Source organism: Aspergillus pseudonomiae (assembly GCF_009193645.1).
Source record: "Aspergillus pseudonomiae strain CBS 119388 unplaced genomic scaffold BDV37scaffold_29, whole genome shotgun sequence".
NCBI classification, from domain to species: Eukaryota; Fungi; Ascomycota; class Eurotiomycetes; order Eurotiales; family Aspergillaceae; genus Aspergillus; species Aspergillus pseudonomiae.
The window spans coordinates 299045-311260 of NW_022476021.1; the positions used below are offsets into that span (position 1 = coordinate 299045).

The following is a 12216-nucleotide window of genomic DNA, read 5'->3' on the forward strand; positions in this document are numbered from 1 at the left end:
CACTTGGCCAACTTCCCATTTCAGAGCCAGGGACACCCAATGACATGATCCTATCGTATTGTATGTATCGTACCGGGAAGTTTCATTACCAACGTCTCTCTCTGTGTGTACTGTACCTAGTATATCCTGGATGATGTATGTATATACATCCATCCATCCATCCGTAGGTAGGTATCAGGTCATAGCGATCTGTACCTGGTTGAAAATGGCAAATCAAGCCAGCTAGTCTATGACTAACAATGGCAATTCCAGATTGGTGGTGCCACTCAGGCTAGGGGGTTTGCATATACCTAGGTAGTAGTCACCCTGTTGTAAGATCTCCAGGATCTTTTCGCGTTTTCTAGGCTCTGGTACTGTACAAACATACTGTACGGGGTACGTCCCTCCCCATCCTACTAGGTACTGTACAGTACTTCCTAGGTAGTCCAATATCAGTACGATGCGAGCGTTGATAGATCAAGAGAAATGAATGGATATTATATGGATATTGACATGAGTACATGATAATTGAATAAATGGACCCCATCAAGGCTACCCAACACAGAGTTTCCTAGCGAACAAGGATGATGCGAAATGCATTGAGGCAACATGAGCTTTGCACGCTTGGATCCTCTTCTAGAAGCATCACGAACGTCATTTGCAGCGCTTGGCAGCTGCTCCTGGTGATCTACTGCGGTTTTAGCACCGAATGATTCTGCTTGTTCTGTATATCTCACTTTTCTGAGCTATCCCAAACCTTGAACTCAGAAGGAACATCTATGACAGGAGAGGGACGGTGTGTTTGTTTCCCTTGATGCTGGCCGAAGTGGTAGTACCGTACGTGTGTTCCAAAGAAAGGCATACAAACTGATAAACCGATAACCCATCTTCTTTAACCGCAAGCTTAAACATCCCTCTGTTATTCTTCGACGCTGAACTCCATTTGCAGATAGATTAAAACCTCGTCTGGTTCGGGTTTAATTTCCCTTGTGTTTCCTCCAAAAGACACGAAGCTTTTTCTTGCTGATTTTCCCACCCCTCATTTTTTTTTTTACCCTTGGGTTTCCGCCTTGAGCGCCGACGATAATAACCGCACTACATCCACCACTGCTAATTGAAACTATGGGATCCATCATCGACGCCGAACAAGCCAGGAAATTGTCGCTTTTCCGACCTCTTGGTAAGCAGCCAGTCAGACGATATTCCCTTTCCCCGTGCAACCATTATTGGCCCTCATCCACCCTTCTTGAACCCGGGGCCCAAACCGATATTCTGTGCCCCTCAACGACGCTTTTACTGCCCCTCTTCCGCGGCGATAGTTTCTTGGCCATCGCCAATACGGCCCATCGTGATCCTTTGATCATGTCCCTCATTAGTGCCCTTCCTTACAACTAATGCATGCCTGTACTCCCTTTCTTTTATCGCCGCGGTCGTTGGATCGATTGGTGACTGTCCGCCATGACTAACGAACATGGGAACCCCACAATCCAATGCTGATCCCAACATACAGGTTACCAGCGCAACTCGTGTGGCTACTGTAAATCCGACAATGGAAGTGAGTCTATCTGGCACATGTCCCTTCCCTCCCTCTCACAATGGATGGTCCTGCAGCCATCCAGTCCATCTAAGGCCCTTCTAACATGTATCTACTGCAGGCGCCTCGTACTATACTAGCTCTGTATCAGTACGCCCCGGCCATTATGAGGTGCTCGTCAACCGTGGGTGGAGACGGTATGTATCTATCACTCGCTTGATGAGTCGGTACGTGGCATGCGGTCGCTAATTCCTACTCCAGATCAGGGACGCTATACTACAAGCAGAACCTGCAGAGATCATGTTGTCCGCACTATACGATGAGGTATGTACAAGGCAACCAAAAGTAACCCACATTGGCTGTGGTCCACTAATTTATTGATTAGGCTTGAGGCAACGGCCTTCAAGTCAAGGAAGGACCAACGCAAAGCGATCAATCGCTGGAATAAGTTCGTACTGGGACCGGAATACATCCGAAGGGCAGCTTACCTGTGCCCTAAAACCCGGGAGTAAGTCCATTGACTATGATCCGAACGTGAGACCGGGGCTAACCTCAAATAATTTCAGAGAAAAGAGACACCGGAAATGCAATTTCGACCTACACACTGCTGTTCACGAGGCTGAGTACAGCAATGTGAAGAGGCCCATTGATCCCAAGACCAAGAAATACTTGGAACCTGCTCATCGATTTGAGGTCAACTTAGAAGGGGATTCTGTATCTCAGGCAAAGTAAGTGTAACCCAACTCCTCACCATATTACTCTTGTTAATTACCCAAGATACGAGCTCTTCCTCAAATACCAGACCAAGGTCCACAAGGAGGACGTCTCCACGTGGCAGCAGAAGGACTTCAAACGGTTCCTCTGTTCGGGCCTGAAGCGTTCCCCGACTGATCCCAAGTCTACTGAGAAGAAATTAGGGTCATGGCACCAGTGCTACCGCCTGGATGGGAAGCTCATAGCTGTTGCGGTCTTGGACCTGATGCCCAGTGGCGTGAGCTCTGTATATATCTTGTGAGTTTTGCTTACTCCAGAGTCATTCGAGCAATAACTGACGGCCGAAGCTATGATCCTGACTACGAACAATGGGAGTTCGGGAAACTCAGCGCCCTAAGGGAGATTGCCCTCTCGATTGAAGATAGTTACCAGTATTACTACATGGGTAAGATATTCCCAGCCTCTATTTACGACCTATGGAACAGATAGTCACTGACAACCCTACACAGGCTATTATATCCACTCCTGCCAGAAAATGCGTTACAAGGGATCCTTCAAGCCGCAGTATATCCTCGGTAAGAACACCATCAATTTTCAACAAACAAAGTAACATATTGACATATACAGACCCCGAAAGCTACACATGGGATCCCCTTGATGGCGAGCTGGCAAAGAAGCTAGACGAACGTCCATACGTATCACTCTCGCGAGACCGCTGTCGTCCCGCCGAAGGCACATCAGAGTCCACCGGGACAGAGGCCGACGCCGAAATCAACGACGATGAGGTATCTCTCTTCGACCTGCACATGCCCGGTGTCCTGTCTCTGAAAGAAGTAAAGGCCTTGGATCTGGACCACTGGCTGCTCCTCGTCCATGGTAGTTTTGTGCATATGAATGTAAGTACATTTCTCAGTGAGTGGATATCCTCTGTTGGCCTCATATTGACATGTACTGCCACAGGACCTCGTGGGATGGGAGACGATGCCTATGGATAATCCCCAGTCTGTTAAAGGGATTATTGCTGAGCTTGCCGCGGTGTTGGGTCCGGAAATTGTCAAGCAGAGTGCCGTCGTACTGTTCGACTAATAGCGCCTTTAGATATTACTTTTACCTATGCATATAGAAAAGATCACATGAGAAAGATATGTGCAAGTAAATAAGTAATTCGACCTATATATGGCATAAATGTGTATCTAAATTATTGCAGGGGAAGCAAACCAACTCCGTATGTGTCATGATCACAATATCCTCCAAAACGCCCCGCCAATGATTCAATAAAGCACAAGAGATAGAAAAACCATCAATGCATCCCAGATAACAACATAGAAACCCATGCAAGTATACAAAGATGGAAAAACAAGCCAAATGCACACGCTAAAGCACATCCTAAACGTATCCACAAATTGCTAAAACGACCACGTATCAAATCTCATGCATTCAACACATCAATTCAACAGGAGGTCGAGACGTCTTCGGCGGAGCCTTCCGTATCGGCATCTCAATGGGGCTCACATCCATTTCCAAGTCATCCACCATGATGGTCGTATCCTCGACCATAACAGCAGGCAGATTGGGACTTCCGCCATGTTCCTCAGGGTGGTAAATAAGGGTGCTGCTTCTGCTGCGCTGTCCGGACATAGAGACGGGCCAGCTCCCCGTGCGCTTATCAGAGGTCATGGACATCGGGGTACCGGGTTCACAGGTCTGGTTGATAACCTCGTGGACACTAGATTGCTCGGTCTTCAACTTGGCCAGGGCGCTGGCGAGATCGCTGGCGTGCACCTCCTTGTTCGGGGGTTCCTCGTTGCGCATGACCCATCCGTGCGGGGGGCTGGGTGGCGGGCTGATGAAAAAGAGCTTGTCGGCATGGGGGGCCTCCAGGAGCTTTGGGCGGCGGGATTCCTCTTCATCCAGGATTGGGGTGGGTTCACCGAAGTAGACCTTCGGGCGAACGTTGTGCTCAAGGAGTTGGCCGTCGAGGAGTTTCCGGACCCCGAGAGCGTCTTCTTCAGTGTAGAAGGAACAGATGAGGCGGCGGAGAGAGGGGAGCGGAGAGAATGAGTTCAGGGGCGCGATGGATTCGAGTTGTGCGCGGAGAGTGGCAAGAGAGGCGGGTTGGAAGAGGAGGATATTGCTGAGTTCGGTTATGATGAGGGTGTTTGTTGGCTTGGCTGGTTGAGACATTGTTGGAAGATTAGAGAGATCGAGCGTGAGGGCTGGTCGTGATGCCGAAGATGACCGAGAGGCCCTGTTGACGCTGAAGGAGGGAGGGGCGGAGATTGACTCCGGAGAAGTGGTAAGTCCAGGCATTATGTGTTTCGATATTTGAATTGAGATTTGAGAGAGACCCGGGGGTGTCTTTGAAGTAGAGAGGAAGGGAAGAGGAGAAAGGGAGTTGACGGTGGCGGGGGGACAATCAATGATTATTATTGATAAGTCACGAGATAAGGCAAGACCGCTTTCAACTCTTGAGAGTTTTCACTAAGTTTCAACGAGAACAATCAGGACTTGTTCTTTTGATATATGATCACCTCGGCGGTTTTCTGTTTTCAATGTGGTTCTGCTGGATTCTATTCAATGTAAAGGACGATTCCGGTCCCAACTTATATACCGGAAAAGCCCAATAGCAGCATTCCAAAATGCAGTTGTGCTGCGCCCCCTTGAGACGCACGGTCGGGATCCTACCAGACACTGCCCCAAGACCAAAACCAGTAGCGATTACGACTTGTCCGCTGGCTTGGTTCCTGACGATCCATCCGTTTTTGCTCGAATTTTTTTTTTTTTTTTTTTTTTTTTTCCTTGCCTGTTTTTGAATCCTTGCCACGGCTCCGCTGTGGCTGGAGAGACAAATTAGCGATGCTCTTTGCCACAAGCACTGCCGAATTCAGACCGTCGCCATCAATTCTAGAATATGCTTTATGCTTTTTGATGAATGACAATCATAATTCCTTCCCGGCGATTGCCGTGGGGAGGCTGATCAGTTGCTAATGGTTCTGAAATCACCCGCTGATGCTGTCATCAGCAGCAATTGTTGGCTTGACGGACTGTATGTCCTAGGTATGACAAGGCACTATAGTGCTATTGGACACATACAAGCCCCCCAATCCTTCCAACAATTGGAACTCGGCACAAAGGTCTGTCTACCCGTGCCAGTGCCATTCCGTGGATCGGTCCCGGAAAAGGGGGACCACTCCGCAGATTCTTGGTCTCCATCGCAGCTCCGCCCCCCGGTGGAGGTCCGGATTGCCTCATCCTCCGCGTGGTTGTCCACGCAGTACAGTATCAATGATGCTGTCCAGACTCCAGCACGCAGCGGACGGTGGGGATTTGCGGGTTTCCACTCTAGGCAGTCGAAATCTAAGTTGGCTGACAGCGTGCACTACCCATGCACTCCGCTCTAAGCCCCGACGCGGATGATCACTGTACTGCTCGGATATGAGCAACCGTCTCACCTTGCAGGAGCCATAGCCATACTTTGGCTCCATGCCAAGTTTCAAGCTACTCGATCTCTTGACTCGTAATATCCTCGCCCTCAGTTGCCAGATATCGCTTCGGGTGCGGAGTGTACCAGAGAGGCGTCTGTATCCATGGCATGGTCACATGAGCCTTCTGAACAAGGCTCAGCGATGCTCCTACCTTGATACAGTCGGCCATTTTCTTCTTGTACATGCTATTTCCTGTGAATTTCTCTTCGTTAATTCTTCTGCCTTTCTCTTGCAGAATCCATCTGCCTGGCTGCGGAACGTTGATCTAGCTGCGCTTCGAGGGTTCATGCATAGCCACCCCGGAATCTGTCATGGTATCCATCTCGAGTGATCCACCCGAACCTGGTGCCGCACCAAACCACCTTACCAATTCCCCAACATCACCCTATCCAACCTTCCATGTATGTATAATGTATCCTAAAAGCAAGACTTTCTTCGGCATGAGAGTTACAAGGCAGTCAGTTACCAGGACGCCTTGCTTATCCTGAACCTCAGAGCAGCACTCAATTGCCCTAAGCCTTGCACAGCGTTCATTCTTTCACCGAACCTTATCCTACAAATAACCCTCTCATACAACCGGGCAATAGCCTTGAATCTCTTCGCAAAGGCCCCTCAACCCGACTCTAATTAATCTCAAAAGCATACGGCAGGCCAGGACCAACGTGAAGCTGCAAACCAATATTCGCCTTCGCAACCTAGCCGCAAAGGCCATATCCTTAACCCAAAAGACATCCAACTCGCTCAGATCAACATAAGCGGGCACGGGTAGGCGCAGCATAGGCCTCGACCTTATCCGAGCCGACGACAACCTGACCCAGGAGCTTGGTCCAACCAGTGAGATTATCATCCATGTTCCACAAAAGCAGGAGCATCATCCGATCGTCCAACATCGGATAGATAAGAACCTGCGTTTGCAGGTGCGGCCACATGCCTTGATCTCTTGCCCTTGACGCCCACACACAGCGGCCAGGTTTTCGCCTGTCGTGGCGATGCGGCTCTCGTGTCCATGGCGAACTGGTCAGCGTGCTCGTGCGATCACTCCAGGCCCGCGTAACAGACCTGTGATGACGTTGGGTGAGGCTTATCCGGTGCTACGCGGTAATCTCCTAAGACTTAAACGCGGGTGTTCTGTGCCTGGGCTCGTACACATCGAACTGGAACGTGCCTCCGCCATGCTTGTGTAGGACAGCCGGCTCCGGCGCCGTAAACGTAGCTTGTTCTTGAGTGTCAAGCGATGGATGGACACTGTCTGGTCGTCATAACACATGAACCTGTGAACTTGTAAACTCGTGGACAGTTTACCCACGTCTAAGGCTCAGGGAGCGCCTCGAAGGACGCCGCATAGTAGGCGGTGTTAGCCTTTCCATTGAGGCTCGGTCTAATACACTGCTGGCTGCAGCCGTGGTGAAATCCGGATCCTAACTACACGGTATCTTGGGGGGAGGGGGGAGAATATATATTCTGGTGTACCCGAGTCTAGCTTAATTCAAGTTACATAGATCTGATAAAATGTGAAATTACTTTCATTTCAACTTTCTTACTTCATTTGCCTTGCTTGATACAAAAGCAATTACAATAGAGAAGAGTAGGTCACATTCAAAGTATAAAATATGGCTGTGCAATGATCTGAGAATACTATACTATGTATATAACTCCATGTAATAAGCTCCGTACCCCACGAAGGCTACTACATAAGAAAGTAATATCATAGTTAGAAAATCCGATAGCAGCACTCTCGCACTCTTCTCTACTCTCAAGTCTTGGGGATATCTTGTTCATCGAGGTATATAGAACGATCCAAAACCAAAGCAAGTGAACAGAACCGATCTGAAACTCCGAGATGAGGGGAAATCGACAGATCACTTGAAACAGAAATGAGAAACACCATCATACACCATCGTTTCACTTGGTATCATATCTTATGAATGTTTTAACGAAAATCGCTCCCGCCTCCGTGGTTTCCCCTTACCAAAGCCCACAGTGCTCTTTCTCCCGACCCACACACTGTTTGCAAGATAGGAGAGTAATAACTGAAAAAGCATTGCTGAAAACAAAGAAATCAGAGAACAAAAACCCGGGAGGAAGACGGCTGAAATAGATCTCGGTATCCGCTTTCCCGGCCATCTGTCATGCCCTTTTTTTCCGAATTTTCCCGCCACCTTTAACTGCATGTTCCGAATGGTATCAAGCAAAAGCACAAAAAAAAAAAAAAAAAAAAAAAAAAAAAAAAAAAAAAAAAAAAAAAACGCTGATTGCAAACCTTTAAAACAAAAAAAAAGAAAAAAGAAAATAAATAAAAGAGGTCTTGGGGGTATAGTGCTGCAAATTGACATTGTTTTAACGCGGTGGCCCAATAGGGGCCGGGTATCCAGAAGTAGAATTGGAAGTACTAGGACGACCACTATCAAAAGACGCGCGGGGGTCATGCTTGGGAGTCATGTCCCCCGGCGCGGTACCGAATGGAAATTTCGTGTCAAAGCGCGCTGGCCAGCCATTGCTGCTGCTGTGGCTGTGGGAGCTCCCCAGGACGGGCAGATCATCCTCGGGGAGATTCACACCCGAATCATTCCATGGATTGCGGTAGCCACTATCCCGAGATTCCATGGAAACCAGCGAAGCCTTGGAGGCGTTGCTGGAGGCGTGTTTGAAGAACGAGCCGGGAGAGGCGGAGTGGTTCTTGCGACCGATGAAAGACGAGAACGACGAGATGCTACCAGGCTTGCGGAGTCTTTCGAAAATCGACCCACGCTCACTAGTCTCGTCGGAAAAGTTGGGTCTGGTGGGAGAGTCCGTAACAAGAGGGACCGGTGCATGCTGCAACAGCTTGGAGTCGAAGAACGGAAGAGATTCTTCAAACGAGTCAGATTTAGGACGCGGAATAGCCCCTTTAACGGTATTCGCATCAAGTCCATGCGCCACTAGACGCGAAATCAGAAAATCGATGGCATCCTTAAGACCGCCGGCATTGTTCCGCGTGTATCCAAGCACAACACGGTCCTCGGGAGGCAAAGTTGGTGAAGCCGAACCAGCCGAACCAGTTTCGGAGGCGGGAAAGTCAGCACTGAGGTCAACCGTAGTGTCAACCTCATATTGCTCTTTCAGCTTGGCGCAAACGTCGCTGCGGAACTCCACAGACTTGAAGTACTCGCGAAGTTCGTGAGAGCTTTGGAAAAGGAGCTCATGGCTCTCCGGTACCATTCCAAGCAAAGCATCAACAGCCTGCGGAACCTGGTATTCAGGTCCTGAGATGGTCACCACATCACTGGCAAGTTCGGTGCTGGGGAACTCGATCTTGCAGTTCCATTTCTTTTCGAGCTCATCGATCTCCGTCATACGAGCAAGGAGTTCACGGTGGTAGAGGCGGTTGATCACTACACGCTCAGAGACATATTCTGCGTCGACCTTCTCGACCATGTCCATGATCTCCTGCTTCACGAGATCCAAGCTCTGTGCGTTACGGGCTGGCGTGCGGCAGATGACATTGTCAACCTTGATGTCGTCATCCTCCTTGCCCATACCACCGCGATCCATAGCGTTGGAGAACTTGACGAAGACCGAGTATTTCTTCATGATGCGCTGAATATGCTGGCCACCGATGCCAATGATCCGCTTGTGGTATTGATCCGGCACATGGAACGAGATCGAAGCCGGCATTTCCTGCTCGACGAGATCGAGACCGTTCTTCGTAGACTCATACTGATTTCCGCAAACGTCGATGTAGAAGTTGTACTCGTTGAAGCCATCAAAGATAATTTGCACATTGCCTGTTCTATGTTAGGAATCAAGGCTACAAAGTGCGAACCGATGCAGTACTCACTCTGACCCATGATCTTGTTGATCTTTCCGTTCTTCTTGCCGCTGACAAACTCTTTGTGCTCATTTGCTAGTTCGATTTTCACACGCATCTGGTATTGACTCCGCTGGACGAATGGGATCTGGTTGACGACCATCATGGCAGCCTTCACGGCGTCATCGGAGCCGTTGATAGTGAAGGTTAGGTTGTCAAAGCTCACTTCTGCCGCGGAATTGGTGCAGATATCTGACAGCATGGTGCGAACATCGGCGGGTGAGGGGGCGCGGAAGGTTCCCTGAGAGGGATCCGGCATGATAATCCACCACGAGGCGCTGTAGAATTGACCAGCCTAATCAAATTAGCCAAAAAGCCCTTGTAGCATGAATGCATTTGAACGTACCAAGGCCATGATCTCCCGCACAGTGCGCTCCACATGCAGCACTTCGGTGCCTTGGATACGGACAAGACCCCGTTGGCTGCCAAGTTGAGGGAAGAGAACGTAAGAGCCGTTCATCTCCATCACTTTTCGAACTTTGTCCAAGCGGTCAAGCAAAATGTTGTCAATCTTGTTAGAATTGACAATGACATCCTTGACATAGATCTTGACGCCCATGACAAGTTCTCTCAATTTTTGCTTGGCTCGAGCAATCTGCTCTTGGGTATCACCGGTGATATAGACCTCATCTTCACTGCGACGGTGAGCGCCTGGGGGCGTGTATCCGAAGATGCGAGGAAAGGGAGGCGGGAAGTAAATGGCAGTACCCGTGGCGGCCTCGATAAGCTTGATGTTTTTGCGAGTGCGACCACAGACTAATGTATGCATGGTCAACTCTAGCTTCATAGCGTCCACGTGACGTTTAAGCTAGTAACCGGTTAGTCGTCATCATTGCATGATGCCGGTGAAGGGAAAAGGGTATTATAGGGCAATGATTGATTTTCGTGTTCGGAGAATTTTTCTTTTCTAATGCGTGGATAGGAAAACAGGTAACTTACGATCTGATCGATCATGATCAATACCCTGGTCTTGGCATGTTCAGCGCTCTCCATGTCACCGTAAATCGAAACCCGGAAACGTTGGTCCAGCCCATTGTCAGAGGCATAGCCATAAGAAGACACCACCGCGCTATCGTTATCTCGAAGTTTGGGGCTCAGTAGGAAGATGTCCGTTCCGGTGTATGCGGACAGGGTATCAAGGTGTTCTAATACGCTCGGTCGGATTCCTTTCGTGGACCCATCCATGATGAGATGCATATCCACATCAACGGTCGCACAGCGCTATTGATTGGATCTCATTAGTAAGTGGATCGAGCATGCAGGCGATAGCCACCAAACTACGGACGAACATACCAACAGGATAGGTGTCTCGTTCAGGATCCTGGCCCGCATTTTGCGCACGGTCTCGCCTTCACCGGTGATACAGACGTTCGTTACCAAGCCTTGAGGTCGCCGTTGTAAGGACGCAACGGACTTGGGTTCCGAACCGAACACGACTGCCTCGATTCTCCCATTACTACTCTCGGTGATTTGGCGACACAATCTCCGCAAGGCCTCGACATTTCTGGTGTGAACGGGTAAGTTGTGGACGGGAGTGCCTTCGAGGGTGCCTTCGGGAAAAGTCCAGCGCTGCAGAGCACCTGGGCTTGCATGGAGCACATCATCCACATCGGGACCGCCCAACGTCGAAGAAAACGGCACGTTAAAGGAAAGGTTGACGGTCGGGTCGATGCCGGTTGGCGGTGTCATGGGTGGTGCGCCATGAGGTCGACGTAGCGAGTGCGATGCCATATCGGTGTGAGGCCTGGACATGCCAAACGTGGGCGTCATTCGCTCCCAGCCATGACGGGCTTGACCCGTAAAGTTGGAAATCTTGTGCATGGCAAGGGCGGCGGGTTTGAGTCTCTAACCCCTTGAACGAGTCGAGGGGAAAGAGAGAAACAGCGTCCGAGGAGAATGGCGGAAGGACGGATAGGTGAGAGAGAAGGAAGGAGAAAGCAAGAGGAAGAGGAGACGAGAGGGCAAGTCAGCCAGGAGAGGATGAGAGGCGTCAAGGGTGTGGATCGCCGTTCTCGACAGGGATGAGAAGAGGGCAAAGGAATGATGAGCGCGCGAAGGTGGTGTGGGCGGACAAGGGCGTTTCTGTCTTGGTACCGGAATGGGTTGGGAAAATGATTCGATTCAATTCAACGACCAAACGGGTATCGAGGGTTCGGGAGAAAGGAGGGGGAAACAAATAAAACCAAAGAAAAGGGTAAGGGAAAAAAAAAAAGAAAAGAAAAGAAAGGAAACTAAGAAAATAAGGGAAATTGAACAAGAATTTGGGAAAGAGAAGGGGAGGTAAAAAGGGAATCGAAAATGAGATAGATCAATCAGAAAGAAAATGAGTAAGTAGAAGGCATGAGTAGAAGAGAAGAAGAAAACCGGATGATCCCAATGGTCAGACTTCGAGCTCCTCCAGCGAAGGGGTTCTGGGTTGCTAGTGAATAATCAGTGGTACTAAAAAAATTAAGAAAATCCAAAATAAAATAAAATCATATAATGGGAAATAATAAAATTAGTCTCTGATCGATGGGTATGAACGAAAGGTTTGGCATTGGCCTGGGTACAGGAAAGGGTTTAGTGGGGGTTTGAGTCAGCAGATGCTCTCTTCGTATGGTCTGGTTTGTATGTATCTCAGTACAGTCTGTATTGATGAAGTTCTCGTATAGATGGGA

General features: G+C 49.3%; 3 protein-coding genes across 3 annotated transcripts; 1 reads left to right on the top strand and 2 right to left on the bottom strand.

Annotated features, from left to right (window-relative positions):
• The first annotated feature begins 710 nt into the window (after positions 1-710).
• Positions 711-3356, top strand: BDV37DRAFT_247259 (arginyltransferase). The gene is made up of 12 exons (XM_032081847.1): positions 711-816; positions 929-1159; positions 1490-1534; positions 1635-1710; positions 1775-1837; positions 1899-2021; positions 2080-2241; positions 2291-2524; positions 2575-2672; positions 2737-2802; positions 2855-3123; positions 3188-3356. Exons 2-12 carry the CDS (start codon positions 1102-1104, stop codon positions 3311-3313), a joined length of 1320 nt encoding a protein of 439 aa, XP_031941973.1. The 5' UTR covers positions 711-816; positions 929-1101; the 3' UTR covers positions 3314-3356.
• cbpA (putative calcineurin binding protein) lies at positions 3357-5024 on the bottom strand. The gene has a single exon (XM_032081848.1). It carries the CDS (start codon positions 4535-4537, stop codon positions 3665-3667), a length of 873 nt encoding a protein of 290 aa, XP_031941974.1. The 5' UTR covers positions 4538-5024; the 3' UTR covers positions 3357-3664.
• A 2933-nt stretch (positions 5025-7957) lies between these two features.
• BDV37DRAFT_247267 (KH domain protein) lies at positions 7958-11784 on the bottom strand. Its single transcript, XM_032081849.1, has 5 exons — positions 10853-11784; positions 10499-10780; positions 9906-10367; positions 9530-9854; positions 7958-9476 (listed from the first exon to the last, which is right to left on the bottom strand). Exons 1-5 carry the CDS (start codon positions 11378-11380, stop codon positions 8050-8052), a joined length of 3024 nt encoding a protein of 1007 aa, XP_031941975.1. The 5' UTR covers positions 11381-11784; the 3' UTR covers positions 7958-8049.
• Between the last annotated feature and the right edge of the window lie 432 nt (positions 11785-12216).